The 14,666-nt window shown below is 40.4% G+C and overlaps 1 protein-coding gene across 1 annotated transcript in view; it reads left to right on the top strand.

Annotated features, from left to right (window-relative positions):
• The window catches only part of GABRG3 (gamma-aminobutyric acid type A receptor subunit gamma3), a 643,128-nt gene extending 629,087 nt beyond the window's left edge, over positions 1–14,041 (top strand). Inside the window, exon 10 of the mRNA XM_014781006.2 lies at positions 7,227–14,041. Coding sequence (XP_014636492.2) covers positions 7,227–7,508 — 282 coding nt within the window. The 3' untranslated portion in view covers positions 7,509–14,041. The remainder of the gene's footprint in view (positions 1–7,226) is intronic.
• Positions 14,042–14,666: the final 625 nt, after the last annotated feature.

The following is a 14,666-nucleotide window of genomic DNA, read 5'->3' as shown; positions in this document are numbered from 1 at the left end:
ATTTACAACCATTGTTTGCTCATCTTGTTTTCTCTGATTTGGGAGCAAACTGTTACCATGTCACAAGAACATCAGGATGACAAAAGTCTGGCAACAAGGGGTCATTTTTTGCAGAAGCAGAATGGACTTCGCTCACACGTGCCACACCCTTTACAGATTCTCTTGCTGCCTTTGCATGAAAGTCAGTGAGGGCATTTTCCTGATACTCAGATTCAGTCCTTTTAGTGTGAGCCTCAATTTTGATGACAGAAATTTCAGAAGGTAAGAGAATAGCAGTAAAAATATTGCTTACTTGTTGTCCATTTTTTTTTTTTGTGAGGAAGATCAGCCCTGAGCTAACATCTGCCAATCCTCCTCTTTTTTTTGCTGAGGAAGACTGGCCCTGGGCTAACAACCGTGCCCATCTTCCTCTACTTTATATGGGACGCTGCCACAGCATGGCTTGACAAGTGGTGAGTCAGTGCGTGCCCGGTATCCGAAGTGGCGAACCCAGCCCGCCGCAGCGGAGCATGCGCACTTTACCGCCTGCTCCACCAGGCCGGCCCCCTTGTTGTCCATTTTTGATTGGGGTCCCAGTGGAATAAGAAAATCCCTTTGTTTCCACAGCATCCCAAAATCATGGGCGACCCCAAAGGCATATTGGTTTTTAGTATAAATATTAACAATTTGCTCTTTGATAACTGGCATGCTCAGTTAAGGGCATGGAGCTCTACTTGTTGGGCTGATTTGGCTTGTGGGAGATTTCCCTTCTCAAGTAGCTCATATTGGGTAGTAACAACATAACCAGCTTGGAAATTCCCTTTTTAATTTTTGACCCATCAATAAAAAAAAATTAGATCAGGATTAGCCAAAGGAGCATCTTGTAAATCAGGGAGTGGTGTCATGAAAGAGACGTTATTACTTTACAGTCATGGGGCTTGCCTTCATCAGGCAGGAGCAGAAATTTAATGGGATTAAGAATGTTACAATGTTTAAGATGCAGGTTAAGTGGTGAGAGCAGAAGGATCTGATAGGAGGTTAGTCTGCTTGCAGAGAAATGCTGAGTCAATTCAGAGTTAGGACGACTTTGGACAGCATTTCGAGTTTGCAAATAAATGTCATTTCCTAGGGTTAAATCCAGGGAGGCTTCAACTAACTTTGCAGCTGTGGCTATAGCCTTAAGACAGCAGGGATAGGCACGAGCAACTCAATCAAGTTGTATGCTATAATAGGCAACAGGTCTATGTATATTACCATGTTCTTTTGTGAGCATTCCTAGGGCTTGGTTATCTCTTCCATGCACAAATAAAGTAAAAGATTTTGAACAGTTAGGTAGCTCTGGGGCAGGCGATTCTTGCAGTACTTGTTTTTCGCTTATACAGGCCTGCTCATGTTTATCTTTCCAAGGAAAGGGCTCAGGGAATGAAATTTTAGTAAGTTCATAGAGATAGGAATGATACCAAGCAATGGGCTCGCTCTGCTCACCGTGATCAGAGCCAATCAGTCACGAGTTAGGGATCCAGAAACAAAGTTTTAATTTGATTCGCCAGCCTAACCGGGAAGACGGTAGACTAATGTCTCAAAAAAACATCTTCAAAGATTATAGAATCTTGAGGCAGTTATATAGGGAAAATGGGCAGTAAGGAGGGGGTTCAGAGGTGTTGGTCTCCAGGCGTGGCGGGCACCAGGCATCACATTGTTCCATTCTTCTGTCAGCTGTGATGGATACCTTGTAGGTGTGTTCCCCGCCTGTGGTCAGCCTGTTCCTGGAGAGAAACTCATAGAACAAAGTTTTAATTTATCAAGCTATTGGAGAGTACATACGTAAGCGGAGGCCATAAATCAGCAGAGCGTGAGAATTTTTTGGAGTACATGCAGAGCAGCGAGTAGTCACACAGAGGAGGGGCTGGGGCCATTTAGTGTAACAAGGTGGCCTCACTTATGCTAACTTACAGGAATACAACAGAGAAAAATTATAAACCCATAGTCTGCGATAGCCAGCCAGGCCTAGGAATCCATAAGCTGTCCCTTACTTGTGGCCCTAGGAAATTCTTGGATTATCTTAATCCTTTTCAGAGATCACTGGATTCCTTCAGCACTTAGATTATGACCTAGGTAATAAACAGTGTCCAAAGATAACTGTAATTTCTCCTTAGAAACTTTATGTTCTTTATTTGTTGTAGAAAATAAATGAAATCTTTTATTGACACCTCTTTGGTAACTGAGCATAGCAAGAAGTCATCTACCTATTGTACAAGAGTCAACTTCCTGGGGAACTGGAGGGTGCTTAAATCTTGGTGGAATACTTGGGAGACATAAGAAGGGGCCTCACTGAATTCTTGAGGCATGACTGTCCAGGTATATTGTTGATTGGTCCAAGTTAAGGCAAGTAGATATTGGCTGTTGGGGTCTACAGGGATGTGAAAAAGGCTGAACAAAGGTTTACAACAGGGAACTGTTTGAAGTCAGATGGAACTTGTGACAAAATGGTGTTTGGGTTTGGAACAACTGGGAAACAAGGAATAACTACCTTGTTAATGGCTCTCCAGTCCTGGAAAAATCTCCTCCCATTAGGTTTCCAGACTGGTAAGATCGGCGTGTTACTGGGGATGGTACAGGGAATGATCAGCCCCTAGGCAATTATGTCTTCTACTATTGATGTGAGGCCTTGTATGATCTTAGGCCTTAATGGATACTAAGGCAGTTTGAAAAGGGGTTTACTTATGTCTATTTTAATTTTTATTCTCTGCAATTTTTATTCTCCCAATGTCAGCATTAGAAGTAGCCCACAGATTTTTGGGCATGTCAGTTAAATTAGAGACCCTTTGTTGTAATTCTTTCTCTTCTATGTCAAGGACAGATTGTAGGGAACATAAAAGATCAGGTTGAGTTTGGTCAGGAATTCTAAGGTGAGGTCTCCATTGGAGGCAAAACGTATTAGCCCTTTTAATTTAGAAAGGAGATGTCTACCTAATAGATTGACTGGGGCTGTATCGCATGGCAAAAAGTGATTTTTTCAATAAAAAGTCTCAAAGTCATTTGTACTGGTTGAGAAAGAAATTTTATCTGAACTTTATTAGATACCCCCACAATGGAAACTTTTTTTTCACTCTGACGGATTTGTTGTCCTATGAGAGTGGGGTTTAGAGTAGAAAATGTAGCGCTGTTATCTACCAGAATTTGTCAGAGTTTCCCGCTAATTTGCATTTTAGTTTCCCCTTGGCTGTTTAAGGGGATTACTGGTAGCAGTTTACTGGAGGGTCCCATGGAGCCTTGTCAGTGTGGGGAGGAGCCCATATGGGGGGGCCTTCCCTTGGGGGCATTCCACTGAATGTTGAGGAATTTTGAGGACAATTTTTTTGTGTCCCAATTGATTACAAATGAGACATCAACCCCCGGGCCAGCCTTTGAAGATGGACCCCTGGGGGGGTGTGATGTGGGAGGCCCAGGTGTTATTTTAGGTCTCTGGCTTTGTAGCTGTAAGTCCATTCGTTTGGCAGACCTTTGTTTATGATTTTGGTCTAAAGTCTTTTCGAAGTGGTCAGCTATGGTCACGAGTTTAGTGAGGCCAGTGCCTCTCATCCTGTTTTCTGCCCCTTCCATCAACCCACTATCTCAAGCGATAATTCATTTACAAATAGGGCAGCTAAAGCAGGTTAGGTGACCTCATTTATTTTATGGAATCTGGAATGCCATAGGAAGAGTGTTTCCAAACGGGCTTTAAAATCTGCCATGGATTCATCGTTCTTCTGTTTGCATGTTTGAATAATAGACCAATCAGTGTAGGCAGGGAAGACTCTAGGAATGGCTTTTAAAAGATCAGTTGCTATGGGCCGGCCCCCTGGCTTAGTGGTTGAGTGCGCGCGCTCCGCTACCTGCTGCCCAGGTTTGGATCCCGGGCACGCACCGACGCACCGCTTGTCCAGCCATGCTGAGGCGGCGTCCCACATATAGCAACTAGAAGGATGTGCAACTATGACATACAACTATCTACTGGGGCTTTGGGGAGAAAAAGGGAAGAAAAGGAGGAGGATCGGCAATAGATGTTAGCTCAGGGCCGATCTTCCTCAGCAAAAAGAGAAGGATTGGCATGGATATTAGCTCAGGGCTGATCTTCCTCAAAAAAAAAAAAAAAAAGATCAGTTGCTATATTGCAAGCTTTTTCTGATCCATAAGAAGACCATGTTGGAGATTGAGGATCTCGAATATCATCCTCGGGGTTATACCATTCTGTTTCTCGCATTCATTTTTGGGCTTCCCCAGGTCCTATCAGCATATGCACAAGCTGATAAAGATCTGGCAGCCCAGGGTCATAGGTCCTGATAGGGATTCTAAACTCTTCAGAAAACTTTTGGGGATCTTCCATGGGTTTAGGAAATTCTTTAACTATGGCCCTTAGTTCAGTCTTTGACCAAGGAGTGAAAGATATTTGAGGAGGATCGCCTGCAAACTGCGTGGTTTTATTTTAAAAGATAGCTGTTTAATAATCTCTTCAGAGTGGAAAGGCAGTTCAGACAGAAAATTAGTGGAGCGTGAGTACTAAAGAAGGACAGGGGAGCAGTAGAAGTCACGTCAGTCTTACTGTCTTCTGTTTTAGGTACCTCTTGTGTCTTTAATTTTTCATTAGCCTTCTGTAACAAGTCTTTTAATGAAGCTATTTTGGAATCTTGAAGCCTTTTGGAAGCTCATGCATACCAATTAAAATAGATATCCCATTCTGTTCATTTAATTCAGAAATTCTTACTTTCAAGTGCATTTCTTAAATGAATGATCTTGTCTAATTGGAATGTTCCCCATAATGACCATTGTAGTTCTATGCTGTTTTTAGTACAATTTTGCCATTTTTGTAAATATTTATACCTTCTGGGACCACAGTTTTTAAACATAAAATAAGCAGGTGTGCCAGAAGGTGGTGCACTTGACTCTTTAGTGTTTAAGGATCCCATTAGCCAAGGCCTTAGGCTTCTTGGAGCTGAACTAATACCTAAAAGAGATGTGTCACTCAGTTGGGGATTGTGTGGTGTTTTACAGTGTACTTTGTTGCACGGAAATTTTCTTGAGGTTGGCAGGTAACCTAGTGTCAATCTAATCCATTCCATGACCAATTTATCCTAACACGAGAGTCTTTGAATTAGGTAGTGAGTGCTCTAACAGCCTTTAAATGTTTCACCTGTGCCCACCAATTTTTTTGTGTGGGCTTTTTTTCTTTTTGGCCTCTGAGATCCTCATCAGCAATAGCCTTTATCTGCACAAAACAGGACAAACATATGCACCTTAACACACTAGCAGTAACTAAAAGACATTACTGCGCACTAGCCAAGAGAAGCCCGTGTGCCCCACAAGCAATTCCCAGCGTGGACTAAACTAGCAAATCCCAGTGAAGAGGGACTGTGGACTGAGACGAGGGAAAGGATTAAACCAACAGCCCCCAGTAAATGGGGACTGCGGACTGAAACTGGGGAAAGAGATTCCAAACAAGTGGAGAATTGTGTACTGAACCAAGGACTAGGGACTCAGGTTCTGGATGGAACCATCTGCCAGCTCAAGCTGACCTGCTCCGCTAAGCCCCGGACTGGAAAGCCAATTAGATCGGGAGCTCAACACGAAGAGCGGAGCTCTGAACTGAGGGAACTTACCCACAGCCCTCGGAAACAGCGAGAAAGACAGTGAACTCAAAAAGCGGGTGTGGGTACCACACCTGTGTTTCTCATTGTCCCCAAAGCTGTTAAAAACCACCAAATCTGTAAAAAAACAAAATTCAGCTGAGTAAATTTTAAAGATCAAATTGGCTTTATTCAATGACTCACAAATCAGACAGCATGCCATCTAGCAAATAGAAAGGAGCTCCAAAGAGCTACAGAAAAGGGAAGGTTTTTAAAGTCAGAGAGGGGTGGGACAAAGGAAATTATTAGCAAAGAATGCATTGTTTCAAGCAAGGTTTCCATCCTAAGGGGAACGGAGGGGCCTAATGGGCAGATTATCTCACTAGTGCTGACCAGGTAATTCCGTGTTGACTGGTTAAAGGTCACATTCCTGGGAAGCTGAAACTGCAATTAGGCTAGGTATTAAATCTTGGTTTGCTAGATGCGGGGCTTGGCACAGGTGACTCCATTTGGGGTCTGCTGTCTGCTTTTTAACATAGCTATGAACATATTCAATCAAACTAACATCCAGAAGTAGAAGGAGAAGGGGTGCCATGTTTCCTTGTAAGAATAGTTTTTGGTAAAAATGTAAAAGGTACTCATGATGCTTTCTAATGAATTCTGAAAGGCCTCTCTCCCAGCACTGTGCCAACCCTGGGCAAAGGAGCTAGCCAGCCAACCAGCTAAGAACTGGGCTTCTGTGACCACCTCTCCCTTCCTTTCCGCCTCCGACCACTTCCGCTGGCATGCCTCAAATACGACTGAGTTCAACCAGCCCAAATATGACTAAAGCAGAAAGGCAACTGCAATTTTTAGTTCTCTTACATTATTCCGTCAAACTCAGAAATTTATCCTCATAACAGACTTTAATTTAGTGCATAGTTCATAGTTATTTGGGAGAGCTCAACTACTCCCTGAAAAATTGATAAGTCTATTTGAAGCCCCTTCTCAGGGTTAAGAATGATTCCTCTCATATGAGTGAACATGAGTTGTCCTCTCTCCTTTATCTACCCAACACTGACTCTTCCACCTCAAGAGGAGAGCTTGGTAAATAGAAAATAAAACATTCTGATCGTACACATGGTTGGTTACGCCTCTTGAGAATGACAAGTGTCAGCTGGCTGCCACACGCTGAAAGCTCTTTTTTTCACCTGAATTACATGGAACAAGAAGATTCTCTCATCATTTCTATTCTTTTTACTATTTGCTAATTAGAAAAAAATACCAACTTTCTCTCTCCACACTTCAATATATGTACTGTTAACATTTAAGGGATAATATAAACATATTTACTCCAAATCAACAGAAAAGTAGGCAGAACAGGGACTTGAAATGCTTAATACACATTTGAAAATATGCTTCAGTCTCCCTCACCAATAATCTGAGAACTATAAGTTTTGAAAACTGCACTGTACGTTTTCTTGCGTTATATTTGTAAAGATTGACCCAGCCGTTACTCTTCAGTACAGGGAAGTGTGGAGGAAGGGTGTGGAGTTGTCCTCTTTATCTTGTGGACAGACTTAGGGTATGCCTATTATTTGATCCACCTCGGGCTATTCTTACTGCATTTCAAGATGATTGTTGTGTTGTTCTTGTCGCCTGCAGAACTATTCTCTCCTCGACATGAGGCCACCACCACCTGCGATGATCACTTTAAACAATTCCGTGTACTGGCAGGAATTTGAGGATACCTGTGCCTATGAGTGTCTGGACGGCAAAGACTGTCAAAGCTTCTTCTGCTGCTATGAAGAATGCAAATCAGGATCATGGAGAAAAGGGCGTATTCACATAGACATCTTGGAGCTGGACTCGTATTCCCGGGTCTTTTTCCCTACATCATTCCTGCTCTTCAACTTGGTCTATTGGGTCGGATATCTGTATCTCTAAATGTTGTTCCTGATGAGTGAAAAGCTAAGGGTTCCCCTCTTTACCTTCTGCCCTCCCAAGACCAGTAGTGACCAATTGGAGTAGCAAGGAAGGACACTGTTAAGTTTATCTGAAGTTATATTAGCTTTGAGCAGCGCAGGAGTACGTGGCAAATATTTCTATCATGTATTTCACACTCACACGTGCGCGCACACACAAACACACAAGTTAATTGAGTTTTAAAGTGATATTCTTGCTAATCCCTTACTGAATCTGTAACTTGGTGATGTTTATGAGTGGTTTTTGGATATTGGAAGCAGCTGCCCATTTTCCTTGCAAAGAAATCTATAAAACATGCAAGCAAATATCTGAGAAGCTCTCTCAGGCCCAGACCCCTTCTGTATCTTCCTTTGCAGCCCTTGGCAGCACCAGTGCCCGTGTGTGCAGAGTCATTGCCCAGGTGTGCAGTGTCCCAGACTCTTTCATACTGACCTCAGCCCCGGGGTCCTGGGCAGCCTGAGTTCAAGCGTGAACTGCAGTTTAGATTCAGTTTCCTCTCGCTGTGGCCTCTTTTGCTGTGGCACCACGGTCGTTAGCTAGCATTCCTTTATCTGATGACCTCACCCTAGGCTCCAGAGGATGTATATGCATCATCCACAAGTTTCCAGTTGAGGAAAAACTATGATTTTCAAAATTCTTGCGTTGGTGAAGTCAACACTGTTGGTTATCTCTGAATATCAGGAGGTTATTACTTTATTCCAAACTGCTGGAAGTCGGTAGCATTTGAACATTGGGTTCTTGGACTAGTTCAGCTTGAGTTCAACATTTTACCTTAAGAGTTGTGTTTTACTCGACCAAGGTGCAACCCCAAAGTATGTTATATTATTATGGGTTCAATGGTTATCCTCATCTTGCAAAGAAAGGTATAGAGCATTCACAAGCCTTTGTCTTGAAAATATTTTCCAGAGTGTGAAAGAAATGTAGATAGAGTTTTAAAATTTCTTAGTGACTATTAACTTTCAAGTCAAATCAACTTTAGATGCAAAAAAAATGGGTAATGGCTATCATATCATGATATATTTTGATGAACAAAAATTATTTTATACTTTGAAATATGAATACATAGCAAAATCCCAAAGAAAAAAATTCCCTGAAATTATTACTCTTTTGATATTTTTATAACACAAAACCAACTTGCTTCTTGATGTTAGTTCTTTGTTATAACTGGATGCCAGTGTGTACTTCACAAGACTCTTCAGAAGCTTCCCACCATTGATAGGAAAAAAAAAAGTCCTACTAATTGGTTAATAATGCTTTGGCATTATTAAAATTTTGGTACTAAAATTTTGGTACCAGAATCTCTGTGCTGCTCATCTTTCTCAACCAAAAAATTGAATTAATTTTACTGGAAACCATAAAATTTTATTTTAATTATCTATTGTACATATTATTATTACTCAGAAAAAAGGTAAAACATTACACAGAGATAGTATATAAAAGTGCTGATTTTACACAATTTACTGGATGCAGACCAGACACAGATGGAGATGGGAATGGAATAGGCCAAAAAGTTGAAATCAGATGAGTCTGTTTATTTTTATGAGCATCATTACTAATCAAGTGTATGCAAACATATTGATACACGATCACCCAGTTTTCAAGGACTGAGTCTATATAGTGTGAGACATTCAAGCCCATTGCTTTTCTTCCTGTCAACTCCTTGCTTTTGATTTGATGGTTGCTACATAGGCCACAAGCCAATTGGCTTCTGTTTAGCAAATTCAGTTTTAAAAATAAAATAATGATAAATATTTGTGGCGAAACAGGTCGAACCTATTGGCTTAAAGGAGAATTTCACCTAGTAGCAGCCTTGTTTTGTCTCTCATGCATAAACCACTTCCCGGGCTTGGCGGAGTCAGTCTGGAGGCACCCTGACCAAAGGAATCCCACCACATCGCACCAGAGCACTGAGCACCCAGGGAAGGCGGCCCAAGGTCGGTCATCTTCAAACACAATTTCCAACTTCATGAATTTATAATTTCTAAGAATATGAAGAATGTCAACATGTTATGTCTTAAAAGAAGTTCTGGAGGGAACTGAATTTTTTAGTGAAATTCTTCTTGGGAGGAAAATAACCTAAAAACATTTTTATAACATAGATTTGGTCCAATTTTACCTTAAAATTTTTTTACTGATGCCTCTTGTTTCAAAGCCACTAAATATTTGGGTGTCCTTGACAACTCTCATGAAATTATATATATAGGATGTATATAGCTATAACCTGTTTTCTGAATCCAACCTTTCTCTTCTCTTCAACCTCAGTTGTCCTGCTGACCTAAACACACTAGTTCATGGCTCCCTTTCCATGAAGGAGAACCTTCACTCAACAGAGTCTAATAGATGTTCACTCCTAGAGCATAAAATAGATTCCTGCACCTAGAGCAATCTCCCCACCATGGGGTCTGACTAAATGAAACTAAAGCATCCCCAAGAGCATGCCAATGCCTGTTTCTCTGCAGGCTTACCTATTCATCTTCTCTTTATCGATCAGCTCATGAGATGAGCCTTTTCAGCCCACAATAGAGGAGAGTCCTGTGCACCTCACACAAGTGCAGAGCTCAGGGGCTTGTTAAGTATGTCTGAGTTTACTTTTTGGAGGACTGAAGGGGAGGAGCACCGAGAGAGTGTGAGGGAAATGCATCACTCTTTAATCGAAGGACTCTCTTTTGCCAGTATGTTTGGTTAGTAGGCATATGTGTGGGGCACACTGTGTGAGACTGTTCCACACAGACCCTGCACCCTAATAGCTCTGCCCAGCTTACTTTGCATGTAGAATTAGGAAATACTTTTGGTGATTGTGTGGCAGCTGTGGGGAAGTTGTCTGAGTGACCTGCATTCCAAAGGTGCTACTGTGTTCCTCACTTTCAGAAATAACTTTAAATTGAGGATATGACAGTTCTGCATTTTGGCAAGGATTCCAAATTTCTGACCACTGTGGATCATACGTACAACTGTGACTATCTCTCTTTTAAGCTGCATCAAGGTGGAAAGAGAGAGAGAAGAAAAGGCATTTCACCTTAATGGAATTAGAGGGAAAGGCCTCTTCATAGCCTAGAAAGTTTCAGTTTCTGCAAAGTCTCACCACCACCGACCAGAACAGAGACTCAGATACTGGACCTAGAAGGATGATGTTACTATAATTTACTCTGGACCCAGCCAATACTGCCCCAAATTTAACCAACATATGCCTTAAAACAACACATAAAGCTCAAATAATACACATCTTGTATGTTTTCCATTTCCTGTGATCAGCTATATTTCATGCTAGGTTTTATTTATCTTTTATGAATTGATGAAGACAGAATTTCATTTCTTTCCATGCCAAACAGTCTTATCCTTAATTTTATATCAAATTAGTTAAGGACAAAGTTTTTATGGATTCTTCAATTGAGGAAATGCTTGTCCTTGATAGCAAAGCATTTCCAGGCTACACATGGGAAACTGGGGCCAATCTAAAAGTCAGCGACATAGTGCTTGTGACAGGATGTGAGTGTCCACCTAGAACCTTCACACCGAGTCATTTTACCTGGCCATAGCTTGTTGCTATAAAAGTATTTAGGCATATGTTTTGCTGCTCTGCAAAATATCACACTCTGAAAGCAAAAGGGGGTAATTGATAACCACATTTTGCACTGACGAATACTTGCCACAGCTGGGAAGCAACTGGCACTCTTTACCTAAAGGGCTAGAAAACAAGCCAAACCAAACCTCTTCTTCCTTGATCATTTTTATCTTGGCTGCCAGTAACTGAAAACTTTCTGTGATTTCCTTTGCAGACTTGAAAAATTATAACTGATCTCCAACCATTTTACTTATATATGCTTATATATGTCCGATCAATGCTCTCAAGACACAAAACATTTTGAATTCTCTCCATTATCTTGCAACTGTCTGAGTGCTTTTTCTGAGTTTATAAACTATATGCATATGAAATTTCATCTTCAATTTCTATAAAAAAAATTTGTGAATGACTTGGGATAAACATAATTGGATGTAAATATACATTGAAATGTTTACTATCAGTCTTGGGCTTCAGAAGACTATCAATTTTAAAATATTCAGAAAGGTGTCTGGAAACAAGGGGGAAAGAACCAGATAGTAAATACATTGTAAATGTGAAATTCACAATTTCCTGTTGGGCCCCCTTCAAATTGCCCAAAACTGAGGAAGTGTGTAATCTGTTCATAGTTTTTTCTCAAATTTACTTGTAGGAAACATTCAGGTCCACACAGTTTAGCAGTACTTCCACATTGTATAATCACATCCAAAAAAACAAAAAATAACAATTCAGGCTAAATGACAGACCCCTTCTTGTATTCTTTGTTGACTTACTTTTTACTATAAAAATAGATTTCTATCATTATAGGGAGAAAACATGTATGTGTTGAGATAATTGGATAACAACTCAGCCATTCATATCTCTGGAAGAATAAAAACTTGCCTTTTTTTTTAATGTCTGACAGTTCTGCAGACTAGAGATAGGACATTTCTACTCTTCCTTTTAAAATTTCTTCTGATAACAAGTTAGCAATGCCAGGATATAAGCCTAGTCTAGTTCTATTAAGGTCAAAAGGGAGAATATTTCCTACTTTTTTTTCAAAATGTCCTCAGTTAAATGATGTTTTGGTTTTTAATGCTGTCTATGAAACACCTTAAATCTCTTATTACTCTGCTCACATAAAAACCAAATTTTAGACCAGTTTAAATCAGTCCTAAAAAATTAGTTGAACAGTCACTAACAAGTTTTCAATGTTTTGAGTTAACCAATTGGGTTTTTCAGATCGTATCATATAGGAACATCGCTAGAAAATAGTTAGCAAGATGTGACACATGAGCACGCACACAGGTGCGCGCACACACACTTGTGCACCCCCATATGCACAGAAGGCAAATACTGTTTGAATTCAGGTAATTGAGGGAAATATAAATTGTTTGCTTGAATTATTCAGAAATCACTACTTTCACCACTTCGTTTGTTGCATTTGTACACACAACACAAAGATTTCCCAGCCCAGTGGGCGGGCTCCACAGCGTGAAGGTGATAATGGTTCCTGCAGGGAAGGAGCGTCCTCTATATTTGCTGAAGAGTTGAAACTGAACAGGTTGGAAAGAACCGTGAAGACTGATTGACAATAACGAAATCCCCCAGACTAAGAAGGTAACTGCTATATTTTCCTCTTTTCTAGTTATTTGGGGTTCCTTCTTCTCTCTACTAACCACTTCTCACAAAAGGATTAAAGTTCCCATTTTCCATTAAAAAGTAGAAGTCCTAACTCACTGTCAGACTCTGATTTTCAGGAAGAAATGGTGAGAGCTTTGATTTGGTTGGAATTTATTACAGCAGGCTTTGATCATGTACTGTTCATGTTTATGGATTTTTCCAGGTCAGTTTTGTCAATGGATGAAGCCCCCAACGCACAGAGCAGCACTTCAGTCCCTTTGATGGGGAGATCAGACCACCCCATCCTCTAGCGAGCAGTGGCAGTCCCAGTCAACCCATCCACCGATCAACTAACCTGCCCCATTCATTGAGTCTATGCACTGATTAGGGTGCATGGTGGCCCTGGAAACTATAGAGAGGTAAAAAAAAGAAAAAAGAAAAGAAAAAAACTACATTCTGAAGCGACTTTCAATGTAATTAAAAGATAAGTAATGATAGAAAATTCACATCTCTTGCTGACAAAATTTTCAAATGTCAGCTGGATATGATGATAGGATTTTAGAAGAAATAAACTATGTTTCATCACCATCACCATCCTCCTCCTCCTCATCACCATCATCAGCATTATCATCATCATCATCTTCATCATCACCATCACCATCATCAGCATTATCATCACCATCACCATCATCATCATCACTCCTATTATCATCATCATCTATATCCTGTTTCACGTTCCATACTAGTCCTTAGCTATTGATTCAACACAAAGGTTTAATGTCTTTTCCAAACCATAACAAAATTAGAACTTAAGGAGAAAATGGAAAAGTTTCATTTTAGTTTACATATTTGATACGCAGATCATAGCTCAAAATTTTGTTTGTCCACGGCCTTTTCAGAACTACTCTTTGCCCCAGCAGTCCTATCCATTTGCCCTGCCTCAATTAGAATTTGAAATGATTCCTTAGAACACTTCACCTAGTTTTTGTTTGTTGCTTGCTTATGTTTTGTTTTGTTTTTACCTCACTTAGCTTTTTTATTCCTTTTCATGAAGATAACATTTGAATTGGCTAAGAACTATCTCTTAGAAAAGATTCCCTAAAATAGCTGCACCTGTGGACACTGCAGATTTTGTTAGCCCAAAAGGACAAGCAATATGCTGCTTATGATACAATTTGAGTCTAGGCTTTGATTCCCCCGATTTATCTTGGGATTTTTACTTTTGGATAGAAATAGACACAGGCAAAATATATTGATGAAATTTACAGTGTTTACTATTGTATCATCTCTGTTTAGAATAACTCTATTAAAACATTTCAAAAGACACTTTAAATTATTCTTGACCTTCAAAGTGACTAATTTTGTGCTAGTGAACAATGTTTACATGCATATGTTTGTACAACTTACATGATGTGTTTTTCTTTACAAGCAGCTCCTGGACTGAGCAAAGGTTCATTCCTCATGATTGCATTTTTTGTGGAAGATTCTAGGAGAGTAACAATTTTCAGGGACTGGGCCTGGATTGTCTTGTGCGGAGCAAGGGGCCATCATGTGTTTACATGCGGTAATGTGTGTATTTGTGTATGTATGTACAGTGGTGGAACTGGAAACACTTATTAACCTGTGTATAACTGTCCCCACCACCCCGAATGTAGTTGAAACAAGTAGAAAGGAGCACAGTTTCCTAGTGCTAGCATATTAGCTTACTAAGCCTTTGGTTAAGGAAAAAGCAGTGAGGGAGAGAGAGAGAGAAACTGACAATCTTTATATTTCCTGGAAACGTGGGACCACATCCTTTCTTTAAAAAAAAAAAAAAAAAAATCACAAATACCTGATCAGAAGTTGGTCTGGAGTCCAAACAAGCCTGCCTCCTACTGACAGCACCTGATCATCATATTTTCACTTGGGTGCACATCTGAGCAATTCCTTGATCATTTGTGCAAGGTGGTTGATAAGCT

This window comes from Ceratotherium simum, chromosome 3, assembly GCF_057802395.1.
Source record: "Ceratotherium simum simum isolate JZ-2026a chromosome 3, ASM5780239v1, whole genome shotgun sequence".
NCBI lineage: Eukaryota > Metazoa > Chordata > Mammalia > Perissodactyla > Rhinocerotidae > Ceratotherium > Ceratotherium simum.
This window is presented reverse-complemented; position numbering and strand designations above follow the sequence as displayed.